At 44.3% G+C, this 16,685-nt stretch overlaps 4 protein-coding genes across 4 annotated transcripts; 2 read left to right on the forward strand and 2 right to left on the reverse strand.

The window, feature by feature from the left end:
- Window positions 1-1,600: 1,600 nt before the first annotated feature.
- LOC125352925 (histone H4) lies at window positions 1,601-1,983 on the forward strand. The gene has a single exon (XM_048348318.1). It carries the CDS (start codon window positions 1,614-1,616, stop codon window positions 1,923-1,925), a length of 312 nt encoding a protein of 103 aa, XP_048204275.1. The 5' UTR covers window positions 1,601-1,613; the 3' UTR covers window positions 1,926-1,983.
- An 8,583-nt stretch (window positions 1,984-10,566) lies between these two features.
- On the reverse strand, window positions 10,567-10,967 carry LOC125352924 (histone H4). The gene has a single exon (XM_048348317.1). The coding sequence runs from the start codon at window positions 10,935-10,937 to the stop codon at window positions 10,626-10,628; it is 312 nt and encodes a 103-aa protein (XP_048204274.1). The 5' UTR covers window positions 10,938-10,967; the 3' UTR covers window positions 10,567-10,625.
- Window positions 10,968-15,202: 4,235 nt separating this feature from the next.
- Window positions 15,203-15,590, reverse strand: LOC125352918 (histone H2B type 1-C/E/F/G/I). Its single transcript, XM_048348313.1, has one exon. The coding sequence runs from the start codon at window positions 15,581-15,583 to the stop codon at window positions 15,203-15,205; it is 381 nt and encodes a 126-aa protein (XP_048204270.1). The 5' UTR covers window positions 15,584-15,590.
- A 277-nt stretch (window positions 15,591-15,867) lies between these two features.
- Window positions 15,868-16,279, forward strand: LOC125352904 (histone H2A type 1-H). The gene has a single exon (XM_048348299.1). The coding sequence runs from the start codon at window positions 15,884-15,886 to the stop codon at window positions 16,268-16,270; it is 387 nt and encodes a 128-aa protein (XP_048204256.1). The 5' UTR covers window positions 15,868-15,883; the 3' UTR covers window positions 16,271-16,279.
- Window positions 16,280-16,685: the final 406 nt, after the last annotated feature.

A 16,685-nucleotide genomic window follows, 5' to 3' on the forward strand; every position in this document is an offset into this window, starting at 1 on the left:
GTCTGATTGTGCTCGTTTTATTATAAGCTCTGAGTTTGTTTTTTTTTAATCATTTTTTAAGAAAAAATGAATTTATAGGGATCTGGAATTTTATAGGGAAATACATGTATGCCAACAAGTAAGCAATAGGTACAAGACAATCTATACATGAGAGAAACCCAAGACATAACAAACAGGATATTCATCTGTAATACAGATTTTGCAAGGAGCTGATCTTTCACACTGATGTCAAAAGTACATTCATTTGGCTAGCTTGATGCCACTACTAGCCAGTCAGGAGGCTGAGCTCTGAGTATTGCAGTTCAAAAAAAGCCCATGCAGGAAAGCCAGTCAGTCTTATCTCCAATTAACAACCGAAAATAAAGCCTGAATGGGGGACTGTGGCTCAAATGGTAGAGTGCTAGCCTTTCCCCAAAACAACTCCAGGACAGCACTCAGGCCGAATTCAAGCCCTAGAACTGGCAGGGGAAAAAAACTAATAATTCAATCACCACTATAAGTGAATGTAAGTATGAAAAACATCACAAAGGGAGTTTGAGACTTCACAAAACAGTTCTAAAATTACCATAAAATGGAATCTTGGTAAAACTGGTTAAGAGACTTCACAGATAAATAGGATTTGAAATACAAAACGCCTAAAGTTCCAATATGTCTCAAAATTGTAAATTTGAGATATACAGAAAAAAACCCACAAATTTCAATACTGGTCACAAATATAATGAATCAACTGGTGTTGTTAAATGGAGAAAGATGAAATGTTTTTGAACTATGGCAAATACACAAATTGCTTAAGAACATGGTTTAAAGTGTACTAAGAAATTGGTAAGCAATAACAGGAAGATATTAGTCACTTGAAACCTATACGAAAAATATAAAGCCTCTCTGAAAATGCTTACAACCAAAGCAGGCACAACCATTTGTAATTTTTTTGTAAGACAAGTTTGCTATGTGTTCCTGTAAGTGAAACTGATTACATTATACAGAGGGGAGAATTTTAGGACTAATTCTGGTGTTGAAAGTGCTACTTCATCAGCTAGGAAAAGAAATTTCAAAATGTGATTTACGACAGATTGCTGAGAATGGCAACAACTAAACGTCCATAAGGGGAAAATATGACAGAAATCACTTTTTTTAAAGCGCTGGAGAGAAAGGACGTAGATGAGAACGTAAGTCCGTGTAGAGAAGGGAGCCCCGGCTGTTCAGAAGTCCTTACACATTTTCTTAGGATGGGTGCTGCTGCCCAGGGAGGGGCCTTAGCAGCTAGCAGTTGCGCTCTCGGTGTGGCGGGCTCGCGGTGGTTAGAGGATCGCGCGTCCACGACATTCCCGCTTTGTCGCAAAGGGACTCCGTGCAGCCTTCCAGCACCGCGGCAGCCCAGTCCCACTCAGAGAACCGCAGGCAGGGAGGCGCGAAGCTCGCTCCCCTCCCCCCCACGCTCTCCTTTCCCGCCGGTTAGACTGGATTTTCCCGCCCCCTGGGGGCGGGGCTGGACTTCCCGCCTCCTGCCCGCCTGTTCTCAGTTCGGTCCGCACAGGGCGTATAAAGGCATCTGGCCCGAGCCAGACGGCCCACAACGCACTTCTTCCTTCTTCGCTTCACCTCTCTGAGCAATCATGTCTGGTCGCGGCAAGGGCGGTAAGGGTCTTGGCAAAGGCGGCGCCAAGCGCCACCGCAAGGTGCTGCGCGATAACATCCAGGGCATCACCAAGCCGGCCATCCGGCGCCTGGCCCGCCGCGGCGGAGTCAAGCGCATCTCGGGGCTGATCTACGAGGAGACTCGCGGCGTGCTGAAGGTGTTCCTGGAGAACGTGATCCGCGACGCCGTCACCTACACGGAGCACGCCAAACGCAAGACCGTCACCGCCATGGACGTGGTCTACGCGCTCAAGCGCCAGGGCCGCACCCTCTACGGCTTTGGCGGCTAAGCCGGACCGCTACCGCCTCCCACTCTCCTCATCACCCACAAAGGCCCTTTTCAGGGCCGCCACATCTTCCCCTGAGGAGCCCCAACACTCGTTTCTTGTTTCTACACCCTTTCTCCTTTCCCCTTTCCATTCTTAGCTATGTGACCCACGTTCGCAATTTTGGCCCAGTGTTCGTGCTGGCAGTGTTCCATGGTTCCTAGAATTTTTGTTTTGCAATGGGTTAACAGGATTTCTAAGGTAACATCCTTGGTTTTCTTTTAGTCCTTGGGGCTTAAACTGTTTCCTCTCAAGGCAACCCTCTCCTTTCTGCCATAGAGTCAATTCCATTTCAATCTAATGTACGGAATCTAGAACTAGTGTATGATACGCAAGTACTCGCTAAACCCCATTCCCACACCATGCTTACACTTTTCTCAGGTATTGCAGTTAAGAGTTACGTGAATGTTTTTTTGGGCAGTGTTTCACTTTTGTGACTGCCTGTTTGCGTCACTATTTCTCTTACTCTTTCCTTTTCTCCCCCTAAAATTTCCAATTTTCTCCACATTTTAAGAATAAAAATGTTAATGGTAGGGTTTTCTTTTGTACTTGACAGTACTAAGGTTACTTCCATTTTATATCTTTTACTATTAGTAAATGCCAACTTTTTTCTTGGGGGGGGAGGGACGCAAGGTACAAGTCCAGCCTTTGTTTAGTGCTGTATCATTATTGATGGTAAATAATTAGTCATACTGGTTTGAATCCAGCAGAATTTGTAGACCAAATAACGAGTTAAATTATGTTACTAGACTATGAAATGCCTTGGTTTATGTTCCGATTAAATAAAAATTTACGTGTGGAAAGTATCAGATCTTGTAATACTAAGTGGGACCATATAATTTGACTTAGTGTGGGGGTTCTGTTGTGCCAAGTCGCAAGACCACCCCCAAGAGCACCGAGATTCAGACACTCCGAAATGTAAAAGCAAGGCAGGTTTTATTTAACGAGCTGCCAACTCGGGCCTCGTCCTACCCACAGACACAGTGGAGGTTAGGAGGAAGCCCTGAGCTGTGATTACACAGGGCTTATAAAGGCAAAGAACAAGGTTACAACAATCAGCTGTGCAAGCAGGTACACAGGTACAAATATGATTGGCTCAGGGTTCGATTCTAAAATGGGGTTCATGTGGTGGGGCCTGACTTCAAAGTCTGGCACCTCATTTCCCCCTTTTTCTTTTTGGTACCTTGGGAGCCAATAATGGCTCCATTCTGTCCATTTCAATGGCTTGCATGTCTAGGGGATGATATATGATATAGAGGTAAGGCATGGGCCAGTAGGGCCGAAAGTAGTATCCGAAAATAACTCTGGTCCCTCGGTTTTAAAGGGGGCTGATGGGTGAAGATCATCTATCTTCTGTAATTTCTTCAGGCTGACTCAGGGGCGTTGACCTTACCTAGCCAGGAACCTATAACCTTAGTCTACTTTTCCAAGGGACTGCAGGATTCACCTCACTTTGGAGTGAGCTGCCAAAATAACATTAACACTAGCCAGGGTAGTAAGGAAAGAAGGCAAAAAGAAAATTATAACAATATTCAGTCTAACTTTCTTTTCTTGAGGCGAAGGCGAAACGGCTGAGTTGGGTGCTTGGAGACCTCCCATCCACTACAGTAGTCGTCGTCCAGGGCAAAAGGTTCAGCTGGCCTGGCGTGGGAGCAATGGACCCAAGTGGTGATGCCATCTACCTTAAGGGCGGTGGGAGTAGTCAGTAGCACCACGTAGGGTCCCTTCCATCGTGGTTCTAAGGATTTGGGGTTATGCCTCCGGATGAACACCCAATCTCCTGGCCTGAATAAATGGGGGGTAGGGACAGAAGCAGAATCATATAATGCCTTAAGTTGGGGCCACATTTTCTTGTGCACGAGCTGCAAATAATCAAGTTTACACAAAAATTCAGTATCATCCAAATCAGCAAGCAATTCAGTCTGAAGGCTAGGGATAATGGGCGGAGGGTACCCATACATTATTTCAAAAGGAGTAAAGCCAAGTTGATAGGGAGAATTTCTTACCCTAAGTAGAGCAAAAGGAAGGAGTGACACCCAGTCTGCGCCAGTCTCTAAGGCCAATTTAGTTAAGGTCTCTTTTAGAGTCCGATTCATTCTCTCTACCTGTCCTGAACTCTGGGGTCTACAAGCACAATGCAATTTCCAATCTGTCCCCAGTGCAGCGGCTATTCCCTGACTTACTTTTGAAACGAAAGCTGGTCTGTTGTCCGACCCAATGGTGGATGGGAAGCCATACCTGGATAGGATTTCTTCCAGGATCTTCTTAGCCACTATATTCGCAGTCTCATGCTTTGTTGGATAGGCTTCCACCCATCCTGAAAAGGTGTCTACAAAAACTAGCAAATATTTGTATCCAAATTTTCCAGGTTTGATTTTTGTGAAATCTACTTCCCAATACACGCCTGGCCTATCCCCACGGAGGCGAGCTCCTTCAGTAACTTGTTGATTGGGGGCATTGGTAAGCTGACAGGCCTTGCAATTTTTAACAATATCTTCAATAAGTTGATCTCCTTGTCTAATTTTCACTTTGGAGTGTCGGAGCAAGTCCTGCATTCTTCGGGTTCCCATGTGAGAAGCTCGGTGGATTCTTTTTTTTTTTTTTTTTTTGCCAGTCCTGGGCCTTGGACTCCGGGCCTGAGCACTGTCCCTGGCTTCTTCCCGCTCAAGGCTAGCACTCTGCCACTTGAGCCACAGCGCTGCTTCTGGCCGTTTTCTGTATATGTGGTACTGGGGAATCGAACCTAGAGCCTCGTGTATCCGAGGCAGGCACTCTTGCCACTAGGCTATATCCCCAGCCCTCGGTGGATTCTTTTAAGGATCCCCTTACCCAGCCTTTGTGGCAAGATAAGTTTCCCTTCACCAGTTTTCCACCAGTCATCGTTTCCTTCTCTGTCCGGGGTTTTGTGGGTCATGGGAATTTTTTTTATCCACTCCAAGTCTTCTTTGGAATACTGGGGTACAGGAGGCAAAGCTCGTGGCCCTGGGTCTACTAGAGTCAATACTTCTGCTCTGGGCTGGAGGGCTGCTTCCTTAGCTGCCTGGTCGGCCAGATTATTCCCTCTAGTCACCGAATCAACTCCCTTTTGATGACTCGGGCAATGCATAATGGCAATCTTTGCTGGTTCCCATAGGGCCCGGATGAGGCTTAAAATCTCCAGTCTGTTTCTAATGGCCTTTCCTTCAGCTGTCAGTAGCCCCCTTTCTTGGTAAATGGCTCCATGGATGTGTACAGTGGCAAAAGCGTACCGGCTGTCCGTATAGATATTTAGTCTCATTCCTTTTCCCATCTGTAAAGCTTTTGTTAAAGGCTTGGCCATCTCAGCGAACCCAGGTATCCACAGCCGGCAAAAACCCGCTGTTCCCAGGAACTCTCTGACTTGTCTCGCTGACTTAGGCACAGGAATTTTTAGCACAGTCTCTTTTCGTGCATCTGACAGCCAATGCTTGCCCTCTTTTAATATGAAGCCCAAATAGGTGACTTCGGGTTTACAAATTTGTGCCTTTTTAATGGAGGCCCTATAGCCCAAATTGCCAAGAGTCTTTAAGAGCCTAACTGTTCCCTTTAGACAACTATCCTTGTCTGGAGCAGCTATTAACAAATCATCTACATATTGCAATAGACTTATTTCAGTATTTTGGGAGCGGTACTCACTCAGGTCTTCATGTAACGCCTCATCAAAGATTGTAGGCGAATTCTTGAATCCTTGAGGCAGCCTGGTCCAGGTCAATTGACCGCTTGGAGAGTTAACTGGGGTGGGGCGTATGGAGGGGGAAGCATTTCCTCCTCTGTGCTTCCTCCCTGGAGGACAGGTGGATATAATTTCTTCTCTCCCCTCTTAGGTTCTCTCTTGTCACCCCGTGTTTTTTGAGTGAATATTGGGGTAGGTGAAGGAGTGGAGGAGGGAGTTGGTAAGAAAGGCCGAACCCAAGCTGGAGTGTCCCCGTCAACTAGTTCTCTCCAGGTGTCTATATAAGGAATCTGGTCTATATAGCCTGAACGAGGGGCTTCGATTAGGCTTTGTAGGGTACTGATCTTAATGATGTCAAAGCTTCCCTCAGGTGGCCAATTAGCTCTCTCAAGGGTGGGCCATTCTGACTTGCACAGGGTAATCCACTTTTCCTCCTTAAGGGCCACACCTCGGTTCTGAGCTATCTCCTTGATCTTCTTCCAGTGAGCTAGAGTCAAATCTAGGGGGCTAGATGGAGGTCCCCAAGATAGAACGTTACCCATAGCTCTGATCAGATGTTTAGTCCAAAAGGCCACAAAAGAAAAGAAACCAAAACAATTAATACAGAAGGAAAAAAAAACATAGGCAAGATCAAGAACAAGAAAAACTGGAGATTTCCCAAGTTGGCCCACACATCCCCCTGCAAGGATGCAGAAAGAGTGAATTCAAGTTGAAAGCAGGGCTCCAGAGATCCCCCTTTAAGGGTGAGGAGTCTGGGACATCCCCCAGTCTCCCCAAGATTGTCAAGTAAGTGCATCTGCTTCGACAACCCCTTCAAGAAATAAGCAAAAGCAAGACAAACAAACAGGCACATTACAGGAAAAGACAAATGAACAGCGCTGTTTTAAAAGCTACGGAGTCTGGGATCTCGGGGTCTCTGGGGCTATCCCGGACGAAACCCCAAATGTTGTGCCAAGTCGCAAGACCACCCCCAAGAAGACCACTGAGATTCAGACACTCCGAAATGTAAAAGCAAGGCAAGGTTTTATTTAACGAGCTGCCAACTCGGGCCTCGTCCTACCCACAGACATAGTGGAGGTTAGGAGGAAGCCCCGAGCTGTGATTACACAGGGCTTATAAAGGCAAAGAACAAGGTTACAACAATCAGCTGTGCAAGCAAGATTAGAACACAGGTACAAATCTGATTGGCTCACCTCAATTCTAAAATGGGGTTCACGTGGTGGGGCCTGACTTCAAAGTCTGGCACCTCAGTTCTAGTACTAATGCTAGAAGATGTAAACATTACTGGTGTAAGATTGTTTTACAACTTTACACTATCAAGGGCTTATCATGGCTTAAACACAATCAGAAGGTCAGATATATACCTATTTTTCTACTAGGAATTTAGCTTAGGTATATATATAGGCAAATACTTTTGGGGGAGGAATGACTGAACCAATGAAATTGCCTATAGCCACCTGACTCAGTAAGTGCAAGGCAAAGCCATTATTATTTTTATTTACAATTAATATCAATTGCTTTTGTCTTTGTAACTGCTGCATAAGGGCAGCTTTTCTCTTTTTATTTTATTTTATTTTATTTTATTAAAATGGGGTCTTTCTAACTACCTTAGGGCAAGCTGGCCTAGAAATCCTGGTTCTCTTGCCCTGACCTCCAGAATGTTGGCATTACTGACCAGCTCAACTGCATAGGAAAAGCATCTTTTCTGCATTTATGTTTCAGTAATTAAGGTTCGATTAGTGTTGTTACCTTTAGGATATACCATAGTTTATTATAAAATACCTTACTACGAATACACCTGGCCGTTTTTGGAAATGCAAGTAATATCTTGATTATTCCTACAGTATCCATACCGTTTTTTACTTACATTCTGGATGATGAATAAAAGGGAGAAGAAAACTCCTTTCTTTGCCTTGGGGAATGACTAAAACAACAAAATAAGCTTCCTTGCTTGCTTTGTTATGCTTTTTCTTTGTTGTTTGTATGAAACTTTTGAATGTCTATATTCCCACTACTTTCCCCAATGCTATAGAATTTAAATCAATCAAGCAAACATCGTGTGGACCAGAGATCTGTATTTCAGGTGACAGCACAGAATCGGGAAACCAAGCATTTCTTTATATAAATAACTGATTCTTTTTGTTTTATTGAGCAGAACTAGGAGGCATTGAACCCAGGACCTGGTAATTCTCCTCCCTCAACCTCCAGAGCCAGCTAGGATTACAGGTGTGTACCACCACACCCAGTTCTACAACTCCTTTTTTTTGTGTGTTCTTTCCCCCACCCCCCACCCTCCACCTCTTTAAACAAGTTAATCTCTGGTTTGGATTACATCAGACATGCATGACTCATTGACACTCCCAACTGATTGCCATTACTGTGGATAGTTTCTAAATTGTAAGGAAATCTTCAAGATTTGTTAAGATCTTCTTATCAATTTCAATTTTAAATAACAAAACACAAAGACAGTGGAACTCCCAGCCCCCAAAACAAATGCACAGTAAATAACACAGGATGGATCATTCCATGTTAGGCTCATTTGTGGCTGTTTTGAGAGGCTACACAACCCATGAAGGAATGCAAATTTTTCCCTTTGTCCAAAGACTGAAATCAAAACCTGAGAGGTTTTGATGCCTGTAATCCCAGCTATTTGAAATGTGGAGATCAGGAATACTAAAGTTTGAGGCACGAAGATCAAGCAAAAAAATTTGGTGGACCCCATACCAACCAATAATCAGCATAATAGTACAGGGCTGTAGTCGCTCCAGAAAAAAAAAAAGTGTGATCCTATATGTAGAATAATAAAGGGTTGGAGGCATGGCTTAAGTGGTTGAGTTGAACAAGCACTTGGCCCTGAGTTCAAATTCCGGTGTTAGGAAAATGGAGGAGAAAGGAAAAGGAATAGACTGCACTCAATCGTCAACAGGCAAGGAAGGCCTGTTTATTAAGGAACAAGTAGGGGCACAGACCTTCCCCAAGGGATTGGGGGTTGTGCATGGGGGTGAATTTGGGACCAGGCTTATAAGTGATCTGAGCAAGCAAGCAGAGATCCGTGAAAGCACCACTAGGTCTTTGAAGTTGGTAGTTTTCCCTAGGGCCCACAATGGGTTGTTACAGCTGGGCTTAGATAAACTGCCCTGCCTACACCTCAAAGCAGGTTCCCATATAACAGAGGTTTTATCTGGTGCCCATATGTGCTTGGGGCAAAAGGGTGGGGATCAGTCTCCTTCATCCAGTATTGTATCCACCAAAACACACACACACACACACACACACACACACACACAAACCCGAAAATAAACAAAACCCTATGGAATGGGTTAAGGTAGTGTAATGAAACACACCTGCAATCCCAGCATTTGAGCAGTTAAGATTGGAGACACTTTGTCTATCAAGAAAGAACAAACATAAAGCAAAACCTTTAGGTTTATTTCATTTATAACAAGCTAAAAGTTGTTGCATGAAAAGATCTCACTTTAGGCTTCAGGAAAATTTCTCTGTGCTTTATAAGTAACTTGGTTTTAACTTACTAGTAGCTCTACATCTTTCCAAGCCCATCTTTCTTCCCTAGTTGGGTAATACAGAGCAGATTATTTTCCTATTTCTCCATCTGCACTCACTCTCATGAAAATTTCACCTAGCAGAAATTCAAACACCATCAGTATAGTATGGACTTTCAATTATGTCAAGCTTATGTTTTTCTCCAAAACTTTAGATATTCAGCTTTCTGCTTTCTTTTACATACAAAGTTTAATAGAACAGGGGACATTTCCAAATACAACTGATAGTCCTCCTCCACACTGTCATTTAAAAAACTCTAATTCAACCCATAGTAGCAACAACCATATCCTTTCCCACACTTACATTCATCTCTTCAAGAAACTACCTGATTTCATCATCATCATAACATATGCAGATTTCAATTCTTAATATCAATTCCCAATACCTTCATGTGTAATTGGTTTACTTTCACTTCTAAAGTACTTTGCCCTGGTTCCTATTTTTTAGATCATTTTAACTGGTATCTTGTCTTAAATTTTTTTTTTATTCTAAAGGTGATATGTAGAGGGTTTACAGTTACATAAATCAGGTAAAGAGTACATTTCATCTTAAAGTGTCACCCACCCCCATCTGCTTAACATCCTGATTCCTCCTGTACGGTAGGAATTTCATCTCCAAGTCCTCGGGAATCTCCAAATACACTTACAAACACGTTCTGCAACGACATAAGACTCAGATCTAGTTTAAACGCTGGAGAAACATTTTAAGTGTTTCAACAGTAGCTCAATGTAGGTAGAAAAAGAGGACATTTACGGTAAGGAGGCACGCAGATGGCACAGTAATGCAATTATGATTGACTTTTTTTCCTCCCCGCGGCACTAGATTTCATTGATAGTGAGGTTACAAATAGCCACCGGATTGGAAACAGTCAAATAACCGGGAATCAATAAATGCTTATCTGTGCAAGTCCCAAAGACATACAGACCACAGCTGTTGCTCATTACTAGAGTTAACATTTAGTTAACCTTACCGGGAGAGTACTTCTTTGGAGATTAGAAAAATTTTACGCAAAGGTAACCAAGTCAGTTTAGCCATCTGGGGCTTTGGGGTTGTCTGGGACGGCAATAGCAGGTCTGCCAAGACCCTATTTCACCACTAAATCCACTTGGGCTGTATTGCTGTCACATCCACGGAGTCCTGTGAACGTGTCACACTTTAGCCTTCCGAAGTTGTTACTACAGTAAGGACTTGGTTAGTGAAAAGGGGACGACTGAAAGCTACTCATTGTAATGAAGCTGCGGAGATTAATCAAGAATCGATTGATGACAACCTGGGGGAACGAGAGAATATTGAAGCAGAAACGAGATAAAACAAGTATACAACCGAGTGTTGGGGCTCCTCAGGGGAAGATGTGGCGGCCCTGAGAAGGGCCTTTGTGGGTGATGAGGAGTGGGAGGCGATAGCGGCCCGGCTTAGCCGCCAAAGCCGTAGAGGGTGCGGCCCTGGCGCTTGAGCGCGTAGACCACGTCCATGGCGGTGACGGTCTTGCGCTTGGCGTGCTCCGTGTAGGTGACGGCGTCGCGGATCACGTTCTCCAGGAACACCTTCAGCACGCCGCGAGTCTCCTCGTAGATCAGCCCCGAGATGCGCTTGACTCCGCCGCGGCGGGCCAGGCGCCGGATGGCCGGCTTGGTGATGCCCTGGATGTTATCGCGCAGCACCTTGCGGTGGCGCTTGGCGCCGCCTTTGCCAAGACCCTTACCGCCCTTGCCGCGACCAGACATGATTGCTCAGAGAGATGAAGCGAAGAAGGAAGAAGCGCGTTGTGGGCCGTCTGGCTCGGGCCAGATGCCTTTATACGCCCTGTGCGGACCGAACTGAGAACAGGCGGGCAGGAGGCGGGAAGTCCAGTCCCGCCCCCAGGGGGCGGGAAAATCCAGTCTAACCGGCGGGAAAGGAGAGCGTGGGGGGGAGGGGAGCGAGCTTCGCCCCTCCCTGCCGGCTGGGCTGGGCTGCCGCGGTGCTGGAAGGCTGCACGGAGTCCCTTTGCGACAAAGCGGGAATGTCGTGGACGCGCGAGCTCGCCACACCGAGAGCGCAACTGCTAGCTGCTAAGGCCCCTCCCTGGGCAGCAGCACCCATCCTAAGAAAATGTGTACGGACTTCTGAACAGCCGGGGCTCCCTTCTCTACACGGACTTACGTTCTCATCTGCGTCCCTTCTCTCCAGCGCTTTAAAAAAAGTGATTTCTGTCATATTTTCCCCTTATGGACGTTTAGTTGTTGCTATTCTCAGCAATCTGTCGTAAATCACATTTTGAAATTTCTCTTTCCTAGCTGATGAAGTAGCACTTTGAAAACTAGGAACTCCTAAAATTGTGCCGTCTTTACAATCGAATCAATTTGGCTCCCAGCAAATCTAACAAATTTGCCTCAAGAAAACATTTAGAAGTTGTTTCTGCTTTCATAATGATTTTTGACACATTTTAGCAAAGCTATGGTATTTCATAATATGTTGTAAATTTTCCTAATTAGGGAAAATAATTTATTCTGAACAAACAAAGCTCTCCTTACAGAATCTCTGTATGCTTTACCCTATGTCTGATTTGACTTTGGATCCATTTGTGATCAAGACTAGTCAAAGTGCAGCATCTGTTTTGTGTGTTCTAGGGCATTCTAGCAAAGTATTGGATCCAAAAGAGTTTGTCCTAGATTTAGGCAATTTATCCTGAAGTATCCCCATTTTCAATTCGAGTCTCAAATAAAGTCCATCTTTTGATTTGAGTGATTTCCCAGGTAGTACTACAACTATAGTGCAAGAAAGCAGTTGTCAGAATATTTTAGAAGACAAATTATATGGATTGTCAAAAACTAAAGATGTAGAGTGAAAAAACTGAAAAATCCTATAAATCACTTCAAATAACTTCTGTCGCAATATCTTTTTATACAGTAGTTGATTTTCTGATATGTATAAGGATGAAGAATTCCATAATGCCAACCACAAAAGATGGCGTTTTGCCTTTGAATTGAGGGCAAATGCAAGAAAAGCCTTTTGCTGACCTTGTCTTACAAGACCAAAGACAGATAATCTAGAAATCATTGGATTGTCATAAATACTTTCTGTGGGAATCTCACCAAGTAGATTATCTATTACTGGACATAAGCCCTAAGATTAATGCCAAACCCAGCAGAGACTTTATCACCCTTTGTCCCCAGGATTCACCCATCTTTCCTAAAAGTCATTTACTATTCCTTAGGTTGCCCTACAGCTCTCCTACACTGAACTATGAACGCCTTTAAACTTTAAGATCTCAATAGTTACTTTTTCCTCCTAAAATATATCCACTATCAGTTTATGTCACAGACCTACACTCAACCCTTCTTTCTACTGAAATCAAGTTTTCCCTCCCACATAAGGAATTGTAAAATCCCTTCAATTCTAAAATAAGTATAACTCATACTAACACAATTGTTAAATTCTTTTTTTTTGGTGTTTTGAGGTAGTTAATTACTAAGGAGAGTAGTTAAGAGATTAGAGTAGTTTTTATTTAAATTGTAGCTTCAATGCAGTTACTTCTGCTCTTCTTTCATAAGTTCATCAGTTTCATAAAGAGGATGGAAACAATAGCATTTGCTTCACTTAATACTGTAAAGATTAATAAAGATAATTGGTTAGACAAATTTAGTGATATCCTACTAGTACCAGAAAAAAAATAGGTAACATGAATCTTAGTATTTGTCCACAAAACTATTCCTTATGTTGACTTACCTGTTGACTTACCTGTTAACTTTGTACATTCTCATTTGAATTTACATTACTTATATTTATTAGCTCAAAGGAAGTACTAATAAACAGTTTTCATTTCTTATATTTTAATAAATATTCCTTAAAGTTTCATGTTTTCAACTCGTAAACAATATAGTAAGTAGATAGAAAGTATGAGATATCAAAGTTATGAAACTAAGAAGACACCAGTGAAGAGTCCTAGCCTACCAAGGACTGCAGGGAAATGGAAAACTGCTCTCAAAGCATGTGATCTCAGAAGGAACTTGTCCTCTATTTCTTCCACTAACAAGTGATACTCATAGTCACGGACTCTGCCTGCAGCATGCAAAAACTACAATCTCGATAGGTCAAAAACAGTCAAACATTGATACTTGGGGCTGGGAGTATGGCCTAGTGGCAAGAGTGCTTGCCTTCTACACGTGAAGCTCACAGTTCCATTCCCCAGCATCAAATATATGGAAAACAGCCAGAGGGGATGCTGTGGCTTAGGTGGCAGAAGGCTAGCCTTGAGCAAGAAGAGGCCAGGGACAGTGCTCAGGCCCTGATTCCAAGGCCCAGGACTGGCCAAAAAAAAAAAAAAAAGTTGATACTTTAATATGGCTACATTAATATTTTCCTTGCTGGAATATTAAAATACTTTCGAACAGTTCCTGGCCTCATAGTAAATGAGAAACATTTGTCGAATTAATGAGTACATTCTTTCCTTCCAAGTCAACCTATTGGAAAGCTTTACTTGACTATGGAGTTTTAGAAGCTAAAACCTAGATAAAAGATTCTAGATTTGTCTTCCCATGTTCCACTGAATCTGCTCTAAGACCTATACATTCAGCCTTCCTTTCTCCCTTAAATTCTCCTTTCTCCTCCTTTCCTTTCTGCCCACCTTACTTCTAGCCAGACTGCTGTCTTGTATTGCCATCATTTGAACTCTGATCTCACTACCTTTCAACATACTCCCAGTTGATCCACGTTAGAGTCGCAAATATTAATTTCACTAACTGTGGAAACTGCCATCTCGTGATAAAGTTCATATCTTTTCAAGGCATGTAGAACCGTCATGATCATAAAGTTCAAGTGTAGCCTTAATGTCACATTTAAAGGACTTTTCCACACTTCAGATCCAACCTGGGTAACAAAGTTTCTAATGTTGTTAGGTGGCACATTCCATTTAGTTTTCGCCTCCTTTCTTTTTAAGTGCTTTCCAACGTAGTGTTCTAAGATGACTTTTGGTCCGGAGCCAAACTTGTAGCTAAATTATTCCTGCCCTCTGGCTGTGTTTTCAAGGACGTGCAAGGACATGGCTTAATGGAAAATCGGAAATGGTTTACTATGTCTGCCATGAGTCCATTCTTATGTTAAACCAACCTCATCCTGTTTTAGCTACCATCAGGTATTGCTCTGGGGTCCATTCTTATGTTAACCAACCTCACCCAGTTAGCTATGTCGGGTATTGCTAACTCCAAGCCTTTTTGTGTTCTGGAATTTTAAGCCTATGCTATTTCCTGGTTTTCAAACTGCATATAACCTAGATGTTAAGGATAAACCTGGCTGCAGTCTTGAGTTATAATCTGAGGCTGCAGAGCTCCCCTACCCCATCTTCGCGTCTTGTCTTTTTTCTTTTATTTTTTTTCTTCAATCTTCGCCCCCAACTTTCCAGTTGTCAGAATAGACCCAAGTGAAGTCAACTTGAAGACTATGGATGGATTCTGAACATCAAGTTGATAGGAACTGCAATCCGTTTCTGTAACTCACTGAGCCACCTCTAAATTCTTGCTCAAATTAAACAATGGTTAAGTTTCCAGACAAAACAGAAACACGGGAATGACTGTAACGTTAAATGAGAATTCCCAACTAATTCCCAAAACATTGCCTCATGTTGGCAACTTGCCAGTTAACTAGAACCGTAGTTTCCTGGTTAATGAAGCTAGAATTGGACAGAGTACCGTACTAGACTTTCCACCTCAATTAGAGCTTCACAATGGGAGGTAAGATTCTCTTTCTACAGGACAGAATACATGTGATTAACCAGAATTCTTATTAAAATGCCAGTACATGAACAGGTTAACAGACTGTATGTATGCTTTACAACTAGAAAACAAAAAAAAAGGCCAAGTAAGAAGTGAGGCACGAAAATTACAAAAACGTTAAAAAAAAACCCGCGGAGACTCCTGAATGAAGTTTAGGAATGAAGTGCCACAACATACTTCCTTGAAAGTTTGAGTGGCTCTGAAAAGAGCCTTTTGTTCAACACCAAGCTAGAAAGTGCTCACTTGGAGCTGGTGTACTTGGTGACGGCCTTGGTGCCCTCGGACACGGCGTGCTTGGCCAGCTCCCCGGGCAGCAGCAGGCGCACGGCCGTCTGGATCTCCCGCGACGTGATGGTCGAGCGCTTGTTGTAGTGCGCCAGGCGAGACGCTTCGCCCGCGATGCGCTCGAAGATGTCGTTCACGAACGAGTTCATGATGCCCATGGCCTTGGACGAGATGCCGGTGTCCGGGTGGACCTGCTTCAGCACCTTGTACACGTACACCGAGTAGCTCTCCTTGCGGCTGCGCTTGCGCTTCTTGCCGTCCTTCTTCTGCGCCTTGGTCACCGCCTTCTTCGACCCCTTCTTGGGCGCGGGAGCGGACTTCGCTGGCTCAGGCATGGCGAAAAATCGCTGAGAACTAAACAACGGCTCTCCCAAGGCCCCGCTTTATCTACACGGCTTTATGCAAATTGAGAGTGGGAATAACCTCCTATGATTGGCCAGTAGTCTTGTGTGACGTCAACCTCCTAGAATATCCAATCAAAATATAGTTTCAGAAGAGACGCGTTCTATTGGTCTAAATCAACCGTGCAGACACACCAATCGCGGAGGTCTCTTTTCGCACCCAGCGCGGACTATAAAGGTACGTTTTCGTTCTCCTGCTCGAGACAGTCTAGAAACAGCAGTTGCGACTTCATTATGTCTGGACGTGGCAAGCAGGGAGGCAAAGCTCGCGCCAAGGCCAAGACTCGCTCTTCCCGAGCCGGCCTCCAGTTCCCCGTCGGCCGAGTCCACCGGCTGCTCCGCAAGGGCAACTATGCCGAGCGCGTCGGCGCCGGCGCCCCGGTTTACCTGGCGGCGGTGCTGGAGTACCTGACCGCCGAGATCCTGGAGCTGGCGGGAAACGCGGCCCGCGACAACAAGAAGACCCGCATCATCCCGCGCCACCTGCAGCTGGCCATCCGCAACGACGAGGAGCTCAACAAGCTGCTGGGCAAGGTTACCATTGCTCAGGGTGGTGTCCTGCCCAACATCCAGGCCGTGTTGCTGCCCAAGAAGACCGAGAGCCACCACAAAGCGAAATGAGGATTTTAAGATTCTTCTATAACAAAGGCTCTTTTCAGAGCCACTTACAAACTCTTAAAAGAAGCGACACTACTTGTTCGGTACTTCGGAGCAGTCATTCCTTAAAATGATCGGTTATGGTGCCAAGTATGGAAGTATATGGCTTACCATAGGCCAAGTTTGGCTATGTGTTGATTGGATACTGTAATTGCATGATCACTAAGGGCTCGACGCCACCAGGAAATGTTCAAAGGCTACCTCGGGCAAAGGCGTTTTAGTGCCAATCCCCCAAGGCCAAAATGCTTGTGTATCTAGAAACGGGATTGTTGTTCATAGCTGGTCCAGCAGAGTAGTTCCTTAGACTTACCTACATTAACTAGGCAGAAGTGGAGGTCTGTATCATGTGGGTAGAGTCACAGCCCTGGTGAAAAAGAAA

This window comes from Perognathus longimembris, chromosome 6, assembly GCF_023159225.1.
Source record: "Perognathus longimembris pacificus isolate PPM17 chromosome 6, ASM2315922v1, whole genome shotgun sequence".
NCBI classification, from domain to species: domain Eukaryota; kingdom Metazoa; phylum Chordata; class Mammalia; order Rodentia; family Heteromyidae; genus Perognathus; species Perognathus longimembris.